This window comes from Molossus molossus, unplaced genomic scaffold, assembly GCF_014108415.1.
Source record: "Molossus molossus isolate mMolMol1 unplaced genomic scaffold, mMolMol1.p scaffold_m16_p_31, whole genome shotgun sequence".
Classification (NCBI taxonomy): domain Eukaryota; kingdom Metazoa; phylum Chordata; class Mammalia; order Chiroptera; family Molossidae; genus Molossus; species Molossus molossus.
The window spans coordinates 2429219-2446822 of record NW_023425368.1 but is presented as its reverse complement, the minus strand read 5'-3'; the positions used below and the strand labels follow the sequence as shown (position 1 = coordinate 2446822).

Sequence of the window (17604 nt, the reverse complement as noted above, 5' to 3'; positions counted from 1 at the left end):
GCAGGGAAGTCCCAGTGACAGACTCAAATCCACGTGTCAATTTTTTATGATAAAGATGTCCCCTGAGACCACTGGGAACATATGAATTATATGATGAATGGTGAGGGACAACGGAATGGAAAAAACATTGGACCCCTAGGTCATACCCTCCATCAGAAGCACTTCCTTATGGATTTTAATGGGCACTCACTATTAACACAGAACACTGGGGGTTATGTAAAAACATGAGGGTCCAAAGAGATTGGAAGTGAAGGCATGTAAAAAGATATGTGATGAAAACATAAACTAAATAAACATTGTATAATAACATACGCAGACTTGAGGGCAAGATGCATTACTAGAAATAAGGAAGAGCACCTCAGGTCAATAACTTTAATTTCACAGGAAGTTCCAAATTCATAAGTACTTTATAACAAATACTCATAGTATAAAAATCAGAACTGCAAGAAAAATATAGGCAAATCTATCATCATAATACATTTAACACAGCTCATCCAAGGATAGAGCATACCACTTTTAGAACCAACAGGTACCAACCAAAAATCAGTAATCATCTCAGAAACTTAACTTGAGCAGCAAATCAAATTCAACTTTCATTATATTCACTGTATTCACCCATTTTTAATGCTGACCCACACTGCGGTGTTACTCCCAGCATGTACACTAGATGACAGCAGAGGATCACACTTGAAACTTTTTTTTAAGTGACCATACTGCACTAGGAAAACCACTTTTCAACAAACCTCAAAAAATTAAAATTATAAAATTACATAAAGCATGTTTCTTGCTCCTGTTGTATTTAGTCTAGAAATCAGTAACAAAGCTTAACTGGAAAGTCCTTACATTTAGAAATTATGGACACTAATAACCCCCAAAATAAATCAATTAGACTTAGAAAATAATTTGAGCCCTGGCTGGTTTGGCTCAGCGGTTGGAGCGTCGGACTGTGGTACAGAGAGACCCGGGTTCGGTTCCCGCTAAGGGCATGTACCTCGGTTGCAGTTTGTCCCTGGCCCTGGTTGGTCGTGCGGGTGGCAGCCACTCGATGTGTCCCTTCACATCGATGTTTCTCTCTCTCTCTCTTCCTCTCTCCCCCTCCCGCTCTATTTGAACAAAAAATGGAAAAATGTCCTCGGGTGAGGATAAAAAAATAAAAAATAAAAATAAATAATTTGAACCTAATAACAATAAAAAGGCTACAGACCAAAACTTACAGAAAAGTGTGCATTCTTAGTGTATCACTGCTAGAAAAGACAAGAGCTGAAATTTTGCAAGTTTTATACCCATTGTAAGAACCTAGGGGAGAACATTAAATCCACAGAAAGGAGAAGAAGGTAAATGTGCATGTGTACAGAGCTGGCCAGAAGGATGTGTATTTAATATTAAAGTTTTTTCCTCTTGGGGTAGGATGTTTTAGCAAATTGTATTTTTTTGTATTGTTTAAGTATGTTGTAACACGCAGCCATTTTTATTTTGAAAAAAACTACTAGAGGAAAACATGGGCTAGTTAAAAAACAAACACCTAGATTATTGTGGTGACAACAACTAGAAATCTTTTTTTTTTTTGCTCACCCACTTTGGTCTCTTAACAGTGGGGGCTGGGCGTGGATATTATGAATTCTTTAGCCTACAATTGCTCCTTCTCTAATTTTCACTCCTTCATGGACGACGGCAGCAGTTCTGATAGAGGAAACTCCTGTGCTTCTAGTCTCCAAAATGGATCTGAGCCTGGGTCTGTCCTTCACAACCAGTGTCCTTTTGGACAGAGAACAAACCTCTTAGGGTCTTTGTTTTATTACTAAGAAATTTCTCATTTTTGTGGCTGACTACATTCGTCGCTGGAAGACCCAGGTGCAAGAACCGGCTCTGCTCCTGGGAGCCTGTAACGCTCAAGTAAACTGACAACAGAGGTTGCGCACCCCTTAGTCCAGTGTCCAGTCCTGAGGACGTGCTGCTCCACACAGACTGGTTGCACCTGCTCCCGTCCCTGCTCAGCTCAGCCCCCACCCTGGCTCATCTCATTTTCTCTGGGCCCCTTTGCTCACCTCACATTTGGCTTCACCCCAGTCTCACAACCACGACTTTATAAACTTAAAAAATGCTCTGTAAAACCACTTGTTTAATAAAATAAAATTTAAAAAAAGTCACACTCTGGGAAAAATTTTTGCAAAGCAAATATCTGATAAGAAATTTCTGCTCAGCCCTGGCCGGTCTTGCTCAGTGGTTAGAGTGTCGGCCTGCGGTCCAGAGAGACCCGGGTTCGGTTCCCACTAAGGGCATGTAACTCGGTTGCTGTTTGTGCTCGACCCTGGTTGGGTCATGCAGGTGGCAGCCACTCGATGTGTCCCTTTCACATTGATGTTTCTCTCTCTCTCTCTCTTCCTCTCTCTCCCTCCCACTCTATCTAAACAAAAAGTGGAAAAATGTCCTCGGGTGAGGATAAAAAAAAAAAAGAAGATGAAATTTCTGCTCAAAATACAAAAAGAATTGTACTACAAACAGCTCCAATAAAACTGGGTAAAGATCTCAAACTCTGGCCAAAGACATACAGTGTAGACAAAAATTGGGTTCTATGGAAAATAACCTCTAGGTCATCAGATCATAAATTCCTGATCGGTCAAAGTAGATAGTGGCACCCCAGGCACATAACTTCTTTTTTTTTTATTTTTCTTGATTCTCAGAGAGAGAGGAAGAGAGAGGGAGAGAGAAACATCAATGAGAGAGAGAGAGAACATCAACACCCCCCACCAGGGACGGGGCCCACAACCTGGGAACGTGCCCTGACTGGGAATTGAACCAGTGACCTCCCGCTGCATGGGTCAAGGCTCAACCACTGAGCTACACTGACTGGGCATAACTTCTCTAGTAAAAGACTTATCTTTGCCTTCAGCAGGCTCTGTCCACTGTGTCTGTGCACCTACAAGAACACACCTGTGAAGCCCCCACAAAGGTCTGGAGTTGTGAGGCTTGTAAACACGGAGCTGCTTTGCTACTAGAAGGCATTTTCTTTCCCTGAGTTTCAGCTGTGCAGAAGCCTACCCCAAATAGAGACAGTTTCTAGCCTTAGGCGTGAACAGCTTATTTAAACGTACCTTAGACTTCCAGTCAGGGTGGTGGGTAGGTAATCGCGGTGTCCTCTCCTCCCACAACCACATCAAAATCACAACTGAACTACAACACAGTCATCACTCAGAACCACCTGAAATCGAGCGGAATGGAAGTCCTACCACTACCAGGTTAAAGCAGCAGCCACGCGGAGACTGGTAAGAGGCGCAGAGGAGGGGCGGAGGCGGATGGGCTGGGCCCACGTCCACCTGTGGTGGATAAACATCAAGAGGGACATCTGGCTGGGAAGGTCCTCCCTGAGGACTGAGGGGTCCCCATCCCACACCAGGCACCCAGCTCAGGGTTCCAGTACCAGCAAGAGAATCCCCATCACTTCTGCCTGTAAAACCAGTGGGCACTGAGCATGGGGGAGGCTGAGGCTGCTGCATGGGGGAGCCCCAGGCAGCTGCTCTTAAAAGGCCGGCGCCACACTTACTAGGACTTGCTCCCTCTGCGCTCAAAGTGGAGGCAGCTTGAGGGCTGCCAGAGACACACGGGGAAGAACTGAGCTGTTTGGCCTCGGGGCGAAGGCTAGGGAGGCGGCTTCCTCCTGGACAGACTTGCCTCAGAGGCTGACGCTCCTTTGGTGAGCCCTTTCCCGGGTGGCAGAAGGCCCTCTTATCTAGGACTCCAGCACCTGGCTCACACTGAGGGCCCCACCCTGGTGATTTTCTGAGGACCATGCAAGCAGTTTGTCCCAGGACCTGGTTGGGTCATGCAGGTGGCAACCACCCGATGTGTCCCTTTCACATCGATGTTTCTCTCTCTCTCTCTCTCTCCATCCATCCCATTCATATCTGAACAAAAAATGGGAAAATGTCCTCAGTTGAAAATAAAAAATGCATAAATAAATAAAATCTCCATTTAAACAAAATAGAAATGGGCTCTTGGTATAGTGTTCACTTCTGTGGGTTAGTTAATACAGGTGTTCTCCAGGTAAAATTAAGGTAACATTCAGCATCACACTTCACTCCCCAGTGCCTGGAGTGATAGGTCTTCTCCGAGCCCTGAGAATCTGCAATAGGTGAACAAGCAAATGGGGGGGGGGAGCAGAAATGAGAACCTTGGGCGGGGCCATTGTATCTAGTGTGCAACTTGTACTGTGTGATTCTTGAGTTGTTCTCTGGCACAAAATAACCACATCTTGATCATTAATTCAAGGTTATGTTACAATATGCTATTGGAGGGGTACAAGTTGCCCCAAGTCGGATACTGTACCACTCTGGCTATGAAATGCTGTGTTATGTTCATTCTGAAGATATGTGGTTTTAATTTAGAGAGTATTGTATTGAGAATCATTGCTCCCTCTAAAATCTTATATTCTCACCGACCAGAGGCCTCTTGCTCATTCTGCTTGAGGAAAACCTGCACCTCACCTAATGGTCGAGCTTGACCTGCACTCGCTCCACCTGGGCTTTGGTGGGACTTTAGCAGAAAGCTTTGGAAGGGAACAGGTGGGGAGGGAGGAGGTGGACTGACCCTTCACAAGAGCACGCCAACACCGTACCCTGTAACAGTGACTCCTCCATTTCTACACCCTTTTCTCCTCCAGCCATTTAAAATGTGTTCTTCTCTCCAGAACACAGGTCTGCGTCCCCTCGGAATGGAGTCCAGGGAAGCAGTTTCCCTCCAGGGCAGTGCTGGAGCCACACACAGGTGCAGAGCTGACCTACTACTTGTGTGACTTCAGGCAAAGAAACAGAAACTCAGTCTCCTACTCTGTCAGAGGGTGGTGACGGCTCCCTCTCAGGGTGGCTGTGAGGATTCTCTGAGGCGGTACCTGTAGCTCCTGCCCAGCATGTAATCAACATACTCTCCCTTCCTCTTCTCTTCTTAGTTCTTTCTAACTTCCACGTCCGGACACATGGAGAGTTTAGCAAACAGCATCCACAGGAACTCACTCTTGCACCTGTGCCGGCTCCATCCTCGGGGCAGCACTAACCACAGCCTCTCTGGTCCTCACACCCCTGCTCCTCTGCCAGCTCTTGGACCTGCCAGCTCAGGCCAGCACCACCTCCACCGTGTGTTCCCTGCTCTCTGCTTCCTGCTCCCTCTCGTCCTGTCTGACTTACTCCCTGTGACCACTTGATGTTTCAAAATTAACATCATGTATAAAATCTACCAACAGCTCCCCCGAGACTGGGGAGCAAAGTCTCCTGGGCACAGTGTGGACACTCTACTCATCAGGCCTGTTTCTTCTCCTGGTTGCATCTCACATCTCACCACCCCGTCGGCCCAGGAGCCCAGATGTCAGCATTAACCTCCCTGGTTGTTAGGGGCTTCTAATGAGACTTAGCTCTGAATGAGGGAAATGTAATAAAATACAGACTTCTGTCTCTTACAATGTATCCATATTTATTAATTGCAATAATTCTGTAAAAGAAATGTAAGGAGAGGAGAAACTAAGAGTCAAATAAAACAAACCTATTGCATCAAATAGGATAACTAGAGAAAGTGGGTGATTCCCTAGTAAAACTTCACATGAATAAAATGGACCCTGAAATGAGGAAACTACAAACAGATAAACTACCCTCCAGGCATCGCCTTCCCCTGCTGACTGTCCTCTCGTCGTCGTTCTGGGTTTTCCCTCTCCTGGGAGAGGAAGGAAATAGGGACAGAGCTGTTCGCAGCTCCCCTAAGATCTGTCCCCAGTAAATGCCTGCATCCCCCCACTGCCCCACCCCTGCTGTGTCCACCAAGTGAGGACACTGTGGGAAGGGAGTCTCAGACGACGACTGAGTCTAGTGTGTCACCTAAGACCATTGGATTGCAAGAGACTGAACACACTTACTAAAACAAAGTACGTTAATAATTTTTCAGTTGCAGAAATAAAGGCACACATGCAGTCTAAGAGGGGGCTTGGATGAGGCGGATGCAGGCCCTGACACTCACAGTGGGACCAGGTCCCTCACCAGCCCTCTCCCGACAGGTGCTGCTCCTGCTGCGAGCTGCCCTATGGAGAGTGAACACGGGAGGCCTCCAGCCAACAGCCACGGAGAAGCTGAGGTGCTCAAACGAACATGTCCTGAACACCAGCCACAGGAACGAGCCTGGGAGCAGACCCTCCTGCTGTGTGTGGAGCAGCTCTGTCCCTGCAAATTCCCAGGCTGGAACCTGTGCCCATGTGGTGCATTAGGGAGCAGGGCTGCTGGGAGGACATTCATCCGCGAAGGTGAAGCCCTCATGAAGGAACAAAATCAGTGCCCAGAGATACCAGGAATCCTCCCTCGTGGAGGGCACCTACCTGGAGCAGATGCACGGGAGCCCAGCAGACGGGTCGGGATGATCACTTCTCCACCAACATGCCTGTGGTTCCGTCACTGTGTGGCCCTCAACAGTCCCGAGGGGCAGGAAAGAAAGTGGCGCCTGCTCCGCCCCAGGACAGAGACTGAGGCCACAGGGAGGGGGTGAGGGGCCCTCACCCCTCATCCCTTCTACTTTCACCACACACACAGCTACCACACCTGGATTTTTCCAAACTTTTACTTTTTCCAAGCTGCCCCTGAGAACAATTGTCGATCCTCCTGTATAAAAATAGAGATTTTTGTTAAGAAAATAAAACTCCATTGCTTTTCTGTCATGTGAGGTTAGAGGAAAAAGGTCAGGCTGGGAACAGACCTCAGACACGGACTCTGCTGGTGCCGTGGTGGCCTTCCAGCCTGAGCTTGTGATGAAAATTCCTGTGGATAAGCCCCAAGGTCTGGGGCAGCTGTAGCCACGTCTCGGGGGCCTGGGGGACTGGAATCCACCCCAGGCTAACCACTTTCTGCACTTCTCTGTTCCCCACACAAGCTCACATAGGGATCGTAAAGGAGGTGGGGCCTCAGGTCATGAAGGTAGAGTCAGGGCCTCAAAATCTGAAGTCCTGATCCTGACCCTCAGACCCAGATGACCATAGACCCTAACACCTGACCCTGCTCTGACCCTGACCCTAAATCCCAGTCCTAAACCCTGGCCCTGACCCCAAACCAACCCCAACCCTCAAGCCTCACCCACTTTACTGCCAGTAAGATGTGTCACCAGAACTTAATTATCTTCCAACATTTCACAGCATAGAAACGTTGTGCCAAAAACCTAACCACAGACACTCTCATATACCAAATTTAAGCAATAAAAGAAAGTGAATGAAAACACATTCTAAGAAAGAAAAGAAAATTTATTGTTTAGGTTTTTTTGGGAGAAGGGATGTAGTTAAGACTTTCTATCCCGCAGATGAAACAGAAGCAATACTAAGAAGGCTAAAACAGCTTAACTACCTTTATTGATATCTTGTAGTTATCCGGGCATATCAGCTCCTTTATATCTGTTTCAAATTTCTTACATGAAAGCTCTGGAAGTTTCACACCAGCAAAAGCATTTTCACACACACAGTTGATTTTTACATTACACACTTAATATATATTTGATCTTTGTTCTGTACATCTCTGTGGCTTTACTACTTTCAGGACAAAAATCACATATAAAAATACAGATGACTCTGAACACAGAAGCCACGGCCGTCCAGACTGTGGCTCCCACTCAGACCGCACTGGATGCTCCTGTTTGGAAACACTGCAGTCACACTGACCCTGTGATGCGGTTCCCGGACACCTCCTCACAGTGCTCCTTCCTGCTGACAAGAGAGACACCGAGCTAGTTCACGTGTGTTATATCTTCCTATTTTCAACCAAATTCTGGTTTTAAAATGACAATTGAGAACATGTAAATTCAAACTGTTAATGCATATATGGGAAAAACATGTCTTACGCATTGCCTTTTTATAAGGCAAAGATGGTTTAAAATAAATGAAAGCCATTGAAAATCATAGGGGAACAAATTTAGTCAGGCAACATAATACAACAGATTGACAGGTGTCCTTTGTTCAATAGTATATGTGGAGATGTCCACAGATCACAGAGGCTGCTACAGATGGATTATAATAACGCCCAACACGCAGTGTAGCACACACCATGCTCCTCTCTCTGCAGGATGCTGCCTGCCTCATTAGAGGAAGTACCCACAACCAGGACAAGCCCCCTTTACAACAGATTGAAGTTACAAATCGAGGATGAGATACGTTTTCCCACTACACACGCACACAGCATCCGGTGACAAAGATGATTCAGTGACTACAAACAGCAACAAGGTAGCAAAATAACTGGGTTGTCATTAGTTAACTGGTTGAAACCACAGAGACACTGAACCTCAACAAAACCCAAGAGGCTAAGGGATAATCCTAACGTCTGAGTGAGAAAGCACTCTGAGCTTGGGCTTACTGTTAACATTTAATACTAGTCTTTTCTTTGGGTAAAACATAAATGTGGAGGAAAACCAATGTTTTGAAATATCAGGTGTAACTTCAAAACATTTCCGCCACCACCAAGCCCCTTTCCTTCTGGACCAGACCCCGATGGGACAGGAAGCTCCTCCCACAGGAGCCCAGACGGCTCCCCGAGACTGAAACTGCTGTCACAGTGCAGCCAGCAAAACACATGCATTTGTTCTTGAGAAAATGTACAAAACTCCCAAATCCTCTTCAGAATTACAAAGGATAAAATCTATGAATCAGTGCTCTAATGTGATTACAGAAAATACCAACTGATGTTAAGACAAAAAGCACAGGCCCCCTCCAAGAGTCCTGAGTCCAGCCCAGCCTGAGTCCCTCCCCCTGCCTACTGAGGACCAACAGGTCAGTCCTCAGACACCCACAGTCCCACTGAAGGACCAGAATGATCCCCGTCATTGGGTAAAACTTACGTGGTGTATTACCTGCACAAAACACTCATTTTCTTCTTCAGGATATTCTTCCAAGGATTACTAGATATTGGTTCTTTTATTTTTCATTGATTGACTGATTGATTTGTTGTTCCACTTATTTATGCATTCATTGGTTGATTCTATATGTGCCCTGACCAGAGATTGAACCCCAAACCTTGGAGTCTCAATCCGACGTTCTAGCCAACAGTGCTACCCATACAGGGTGACATTAATTCTTTTAAAGGTAATAAAAGGCATCAGAGAAAAAAAAATCACTTGGAATTCTTTTGGAATTCCTAAAAAATATCTTGCAGTTTGATACTTTTGTTCCTCCTTCCCCTACACAAAAAAAAAAACCTACACTGACAACCCCCATAAGAGTGACTTCCATTACTTACATTAAGGGTGGCTTTTCAGGAAAAGTTCCCTCTTTAAAACTACAAGCTCTAGTGAGTCAGGGCCAGGAATTAAGAGGTTAATAACATAATGTACAAACCTGGACCTGGGGGTGTCACACCCAGAAACAATTTACAGGTTCATGACCTTGTGCTTCCCGCTCACGTTCCATCCACAGCCCAACCCCCGCCCGGCCGGGTCACCTGGACCAGTTTCACTGCTACTCAGACGCCTCTACCTGTGTCACAGGAACTGGAAGTAAACCCTTCTCTGGGACACTCTCTCTTTCGAGAAAACATTCTCCCTTGCACTTACGTTTGTCAGATTATATTTTTAAAAATCTACCATTTAATGAAAATTCTACCAGACAATCGAGATCAAACTGGAAGAAACATGTGGACGGGCGCCCTCTGCTGGCCGCAGGCTGCGCCGCCCGCCCTCACTTCTCCCTGTAGTAGAGCAGGTGGTAGTTCAGGGGTCAGGCAGGGGCAGACGCAGGACCTTCTCCCTCAGAAAGTTCACCGGAAGGGGGGCTCTGGCTTCTCTCAGCCGGGCTCTGCCCCTCCTCTTCCTGCTGCTCCTCTTCTAAACCTTCACAGCTGCTGTCCTCTGACGGGTTGGAAATCCGACTGGCAAAGACCTCTTTGTCCAAACAATGGTTTCCATTTACCAGGGGTGAACTCTCCTCCACTTGAACCTGGGAGTGGTCTTCAGTCCGTCCCAGTTCTGCTCACTGCTTCCTGGTGAATGACCTTCTTCATGGGGCCCCGGATGGCGATGCGAGCCAAGTCCTGGAGGCCGCGGACGGCCAGGGGGCTGCAGGGCAAAGGACAGGATCAGTGTCTGCGACAGCACAGGCCTCAGCAACCGAAAACTGCGTCTTGACAACACAGCCCAGGACGGGAGCTCATTGCAGAAGGCTCTCTAAGCACATCACCCTGAGCTCTGACAAGGAAGGGAAGCTCCCTGCTGCTGGTGACTCAGCAGCGACAGCCTGGCTCCTCTCCTCCCGTCGTCACCTGGCTCCTCACTCTGGTCTCTGTGTCCATGCACAGCCCTTCCGTCCAGTGCACCCAACACTCCCCTGGCCACTTCACTGTTTCCAACATGCTTTACGGGATAAATGTTTTCTTTCTGTGAAAGTGAAGTGGATCACAGCATCTTAAGGAACAAAACTACACAGCACACCCAAGAAAAGTAAAACCTGGCAATTACAATTCCATTTAATGCAGGCCCTGCACGAGGACGTGAGGGATTCTCTCAAAGGGCAAGGAACTAGGGGGTTGAGTGTTTCAATACATTAAACTCAGAATCAGCATCTTTTTCCCCCTCCAGTACCTAAGTACTGTAAAAATCACAACCCACAGTAGGGTGCTGTAACATTTATTTCCCAAATTGGAGAGGCCTGTGCAGAATCTCAGCAAATGCCCACTGGTTTAGGGGAGCCCTGGAAACTCCAGTGACCTCAAGCTCTCTGTACCTTCTCTACATTGTCAACACCAACTCTTTGGTCTTCTCACTGTCCTCCTCCTCCAGGAAGGGCTCCAGGGCTCACCCTGCCACTCCACAAGCTTCTGCTCCTAAGGCAGCTAGAAGGAGTCCTGCACAGGCCACCAGATCTCCCCCTGCACAGGGGCCACGTGGGGAGGAGCCTGCTCCCGGCAGCCTGAGGCCCTCACTGGCTGCTTTCCCACCCAGCCCCAGTGGCCTTTCCTAAGGCTGTGATTCCACCCTCTCTCCTCCCCTGTCTATTTTTGGATCTGACACTTGCTCTGTGGCTTCAGTGAAATGGGCCAGGGGCACCCAGGGCTCTAACCCAGCCCTGACCAGGGTCCGGAGCCTCCCACAAGCCCACGTCTACAACATCCTCTGACGCCCTTCCTCAGAGAGGCCCCAGGTGCCTCCAGGAGTCCTTTCCTGGGGCCAGGCTCTAACTTTCCATCTTCATCTTGAGCCTGTAAAATTCAACTTGCCTCCTGACTGGTTCCTGCATGCACTATCCATGGGACGCCCACTGACAACTGACCCCGTCTACACCCGCTCGACCTCACTGTCTGCACCAATGTGACATCACTCACCTACTGTGGTTCATTTCATGAGCCTAAACACCATCACAGGATTATTTACCATCCAACACACTGGGAAGCCATGGCCTCAAACACCACATCCCAGGGTGCCCTCCAGGGGATAATGACTCCCATCCAGACACGATCAACCTCCCAGACATCTGACAGGACCCTCACCTCTGACACTGTCCTAAGGCTCTGGAAGGTGATACCTTCCCTGACCGCAGTCAGCATCTGCTCAGTTTTTCTGTGGGATTCTCGGGGAGCACATTCAGTGCACACCTCCACCTGGGCAGAGGGTGATCCTGAGTGAAAACGCACCACCTCACATCAGAAACACTGGGCAGCTCTCTGTGGACCATGCAGCAAACTCCAGCCTACCCTGTGGACTGTGCAGGGTCTCCCACACGCTGCCTCTGAGCACCTAGAAGTCCACACATCACAGTCCCAGCTCAGATCCTTCCCTCCCTCTCTTCTCTCTGTAGGGAATTTCTCTCAAACATCTCACCCTCTACAAACTTAATGCCTTGCAGTCCCTTCTACTTTCCACAGATGCTCATGTTCACAGTTCATCACATTTCAATGACCATGTCAGCCTCACATGACCTGCACTTAGCAGAAACCGAGAAAGTCACTGTTTCATAAATGATTCCTCTCATACATTAAAATACAATCCAGAAGTAATTCACTAGAATGGTTTTACTTTAAATGAAGACTTTTGCAATTCTCCTTGCTGTGTGTATTTTTATTGAAATTAGGAAACTACATTTACAAGAATGCTTAGCTCTTCACTGGATCTACACCCTGACAGAGTGAAAGGCACAGGCCTGGCCCAGGAAGGCCCCACTGCAGGCCTGCCCACCCCACCCCCACAGGCAAGTGGAGTGGCCATCAGCTGCCCCAGAGCAGAGGGATCTGGGATCTGCAGGAGCATCATGGCCAGAGGTGCCTGGGACATACTCTCCACAAGGCAGAATTAACTACCTTCTATGTGGCTCTTCTGCTTCCCATGGCATCACCAGCTGCAGGTGTCTGAAGATTTTAAAACAAGGCTAAAATAATCTGCAATATGCTGGAAATGGATTTTAACTTTTTAAAAATAATTTTATTGATTTTTTAGAGAAAGAGGAAGGGAGAGAGAAAGGTGAGATGAAAAATTTCAATGTGAGAGAGAACATTCCAAATGCTGCCTCCTGCATGCCCCCTACTGGGGATCAAGCCCACAACCCGGGCATGTGCCCTGACTGGGAATCAAACCCAGACCTCTCAGTCTGTGGGACGTTGCTCCATCCACTGAGCCACACCAGCTGGGTAGATTCTAATCTTTAAATTGCCTAAAAATCACTTGGAAAATTTTATGGCTACAGTAGGTTGAAAATGCCTTTGAAGACATTGAAAGACCTGAGCAGCGAGTCAGGGTTCCCATACTCACGCAACTGGACAAGCCTCAACTTCCTCGACTCTGAGTGACACGGCTGGACCAGAGGCGCAAAGGACACAGCCAGGATCTTGTTTCCCAAACGGAAGGGCCTGTGCGGGTTATCTTAGTCAACTATCCCCAAGACAAGATGAGAACATTCAGAAGATTTTGCTACTGGTAAGTTAAATGTAGACATTATCATTCCTTCATATCATCTACAAACACACTGAGACAGGAATCACGAAATAGCCTGACAGTACTGGCCCCTAAGATGAGTGGAATGAACTACACATGACTCATTCATTATGTGAATATGTTTAAACTGAACATATTCAAGCTTCTAAACTTCATTTTTGTTTACAGGAGATGTCTATGACAGCGGCAGGCATTGAAAGAAAATGAGAGGAAACACTCAGACGAGGAGCATAGGTCCAACAAGACACTCTGCCCTGTGGGGGACAGCAGAAAACACTTCCAAGTGATGAATCACAGGACACACCCACCAGAATGCATCCTGGCTGGTCAGACACCCTAATGGCAGGTGGGAACCTATAAACAACAGCAAACAAAAGCTACTATGACACAACAGCAGCTACTTTCAAGGAGATCGGGGCTTATTGTCACTCTGGAAAAACACACACTGAAGTATTCCAATGTTATTCCCAGTGGCACTGTTCCAGGACATCTGGAGTCCACTGGTTAACACACTGCAGTGGAGGTCTCACAGAAGAGAACAAAAAATACAAAGAGAATCAGGAGTGAGTACAGAGCACACAAAATGAAGGGAATCAGAAAAGAGAGTAAAGAGTGCAGAATACAAAGACAATCAAGAGAGAGGAGAGAACACAGAAAATAAAAAAATAGTAGAGAGAGAAGAAAACGCAGAAAATGGAGAGAATCATGAGAGAGGGGAGAAAACAGAAAAAATCAGGACAAGGAGGAGAGAATGAAAGAAATAAAGAAAATCAAGAGACAGAGAGCACAGAACGCAGAAAATTACAAGAGAGAGAAGACAATGCAGAAAATCAGGAGAAAAAAGACGAAGCATAAAATGCAGAGTCAAGAGATAGAGAACACAGAAAAAAGAGAGATTCAGGAGAGAGGAGAGAAAAAAGAAAACAAAAAGGATTATGACATAGAGGAGAAGACACAGAAAACAGAGAAACTGGAGAGAGAGCAGAGAATGCAAAAAAAAAATGGAGAGAATTAGGAGAGAGAGCAGAAAATGAAGAAAATTGAGAGTTTCAGGAAAATAAGAAAACAATGCAGAAAACAAAGAGAATGAGGAGAAAGAGGAGACAATGGAGAAAATACAGAGAATTAAAAGATAGACGAGAGAATGCAGAAAAAAAAGTTAATCAGGAGGGAGGAGAAAGAACTCAGATAACAAAGAGAATTAAGAGATAGAGGAGAGAATGCAGAAAATAAAGAATTTCAGGAGAGAGAAGAGAAAACAAAGAGATTCAGAATAGAAAAGAAAGATCACAGAAAATGGAGAGAATCAGGAGAGAGAGGAGAGAATGCATAAAATAGAGAGAATCAGAGAACTCAGATAATGGAAAGAATTAGAAGAGAGGAGAAAAGGAAAAATAAAAAACAGAATATCAGGCGAGAGTGAGGAGAACATAGGAAGCAGAGAGAATCTGGAGAGAGCGCAGAAAATTGAAAAATTCAGGAGAGAAAAGAGAACAGAGAAAATCAATGCAAATAACAGAAAGAATTAAGAGAGAAAGGAGAGAATGTAGAAAACAGAGAGATTCAGGAGAGAGAGGAGAAAACGCAGGAAACAGAGAGAATCAGAAGAGAAGAGAACACAGAAAACGGACAAAATCTCGAGTTAGAGGAGAGAATGCAGATAATGGAGAGAATCAGGGTCATATGGGTGGCAGCCACTTGATGTCTCTCTCACATCAATGTTTCTTTCTCTTTCTCCCTCCATTCTATCTGAAGATGAATGCAAAAATGTTCTTGGATGAGGATTTTAAAAATGAAAGAAAACGAAGAGAATCAGGAGATAGAGAAGAGAACACAGAAAACAAAGTAAATAAGAAGAAAGAAAAAGAACCCAGAAAATGGAGAAAAATCAAAAAAAATTCACAAGAGAGGAAAAAGAATGCAGAAAATCAAGAGAGAGGGAAGAGAATGCATAACATGGAGAGAATCACGAGAGAGAGATGTGAATGCAGAAAATGAGCAAATCAGGAGAAAGATAGACGATCACAGAAAATGGTGAGAATTGGGAGTAACTGAAGAAAAAATTTAAAAATGGAGAGAATCAGGAGAGAGTAAAGAGAATTCAGAAAATGAAGAGAATCAGGAAGATGGTGGCAGGCCAGACAGGTATGAGGATTAGTGTGTGAGAGAATGAGAGAAAGTTTGAGTGAATCGAGTGGACGACCAACCTTTAGCAGTGCAGAGTCAAGGGGCAGAAGTTTCCTGTGCCCTGGATGGGGAGCAGCCTGCTACTGGTATGCAACACATCAAGGGGCTTTGCACCATCTGTCCAGTGGACCAGCTCACAGTAGCAGTGCTATCAAGGTGCCTGCTGCAGTAGCCAAAACCAGTTGAGAGCCGGCACCATCACCCACAGCAGGAGCCTGATGGAACCCAGCACCTTCCCCTACACCAGCAGTGACTGGGTGGGAGTAAAGCCCCACCCCCACCAGCAGTGGATGCTCAGAGAGGTTCAGGAGGAGCAACACAACCCCAGGAGCACTAGCGCCAGCTTGGGAGCCTGGCACCTCCCCTCACAATAACAGTGTCGTGGCTGGAGTGGAGCCCCACCACAAACAGGCAGTAGCAGCTCAGATAGGCAGCTGAGACCCATTCCCAGTGGCATCAGCAGAAGCTGATCAAGAGCGGGGCCCCAGCCCAAGAAGCAGGGCTTGGGCAGCCAAGACCTGCCCCTGACAACTTCAGCAGCAGATTTGGAGTGGAACACCTCACCCTGGCAGCAGCAAAGTCCCAGAAGTGGAGCATCCTAAGCCCCAGACACCAGAAGAGTATTGGGACCTGAGAGCATCCCCTGACAATAGCAGCAGCAGTAGCAGTGTGAACCAGGAGCTAACACTCACCCCCAGTAGTGACTGATCAGGAGCTGAGCCCCACCTGGCAGTAGGGTACCCAAACAACACACCAGCGGGACCCACGCACCTCAGAAGCATACAAGTGGGACCCACAAACCCCAGCAGTGCACCAGCTGGACCCACACTACCCAGGCAGATCAGCAGCTGAGACCCATCCCCAGTGGCATCAGTAGAGGCTGATCAAGAGCGGGGCCCCAGCCAAAGCAGCAGCAAGAATTGGGAAACCGGGACCTGTACAACAGACCAATATCAGCTGCCAGTTGTCAACCCTCCAGGACCACAACAGGCAAAAGGTGTCATACACCAAAACAGTCTGGGAGGCACAGCAGCCATAGTTAATACACACCAACTTGTCTACACATGCCAACATCCCTCACTGGGCCTAGAACTACAAGATTGCTGAAATTGTGAGACAAAGAAACAACACCCAAAGGAAATAAAAAAAGGAATCACCAGAAAATGAACTACAGGAGATGAAACTACAGGAAATGGAAGAAAGCAACTTGTCAGATAAAGAATTCAAAGCAATGACTTTAAGGTACTCAAAAAATTTGGTGAGAACTACAAGTAACTTAATAAGAATTATGAAGAGCTCACTGGGAACTACTTCAGCTTAGAAAAAGAAGTAGAAGCTATGCATAAAAACAAGAGGAAATAAAGAATAACATACCTGTTATAACAAATACCTTAGGAGCGTTCAATACTAGATAAGAAGAAGCTGAAGACCAAATCAGCAACTTAAAAGACAAGGTAGAAAAAAACACCAAATAGAGCAGCAAATGGGAAAAAAAAATTTTTTAAGCAGGAGGAGAGTTTAAGGGAGCTGTGGGACAATACAAAACTAACAACATTTGCATTATAGAAGTACTGGAAGGAGAAGAATCAGAAAAAGTAATAGAGAAACTGTTTGAAGAAATCATGACAGAAAACTTCCCTAAACTGGTGAAGAAAAAAGTCACACAAGTCCAGGAAACACAGAGAGTCCCAAGCAAGATAAACCCCAAAACACCCACAGCTAGACACGTCATAATAAAAAAATGACAAATATTAAAGACAAAGAAAGAATTTTATTTATTTATTTTTTAATCTTTATTGTTGAATGTATTACAGATGTTCCACATTTTTCCCCCATTGACCCCCTCCTCCCCACTCCCGCCCCCCTCCCACCTTTTCCCACACTGTTGTCTGTGTCCATTGGTTTTGCATATAAGTTCGTTGGTTTATTTCTTCCCACCCCCCCCCCAACCCCTTTCCCTTTGAGGTTTGTCAGTCTTGCAATGAATTTGTACTTCTTAATCTCTTCACCTTTTTCACCCATTCCCCAAACCCTCCTCCCAACTGGCAACCAACAAAATGTTCTCTGTATCTATGAGAATGTTTCTGTTCTACCTGTTCATTTTGTTTGTAGATTCCATTGTCATTACCATTTTGTTTGTTCACATATTTTATCTTTTTCTTCAAAAAGACCCTTCAACATTTCATATACTAACGGTTTGGTGGTGATGAACTCCTTTAACTTTTTCTTGTCTGGGAAAGTCTTTTGTTGTTGTTGTTGTTGTTTTATCCTCACCCGAGGACATTTTTTTTGTTGTTCAGATAGAGTAGGAGGGAGAGAGAGAGAGAAACATTGATGTGAAAGGGACACATCGAGTGGCTGCCACCCGCACAACCAACCAGGGCCGGGGACAAACTGCAACCAAGGTACATGCCCTTAGTGGGAACCGAACCCGGGTATCTTGGGACTGCAGGCTGATGCTCTAACCGCTGAGCCAAACCGGCCAGGGCATTGTCTGGG

General features: G+C 46.3%; 1 protein-coding gene across 1 annotated transcript in view; it reads right to left on the bottom strand.

Annotated features, from left to right (window-relative positions):
• Positions 1-9918: 9918 nt before the first annotated feature.
• LOC118643201 (protein-L-isoaspartate O-methyltransferase domain-containing protein 2-like) overlaps positions 9919-17604 on the bottom strand; it is a 51740-nt gene continuing 44054 nt past the window's right edge. Inside the window, exon 5 of the mRNA XM_036281166.1 lies at positions 9919-10053. Coding sequence (XP_036137059.1) covers positions 9948-10053 — 106 coding nt within the window. The 3' untranslated portion in view covers positions 9919-9947. The remainder of the gene's footprint in view (positions 10054-17604) is intronic.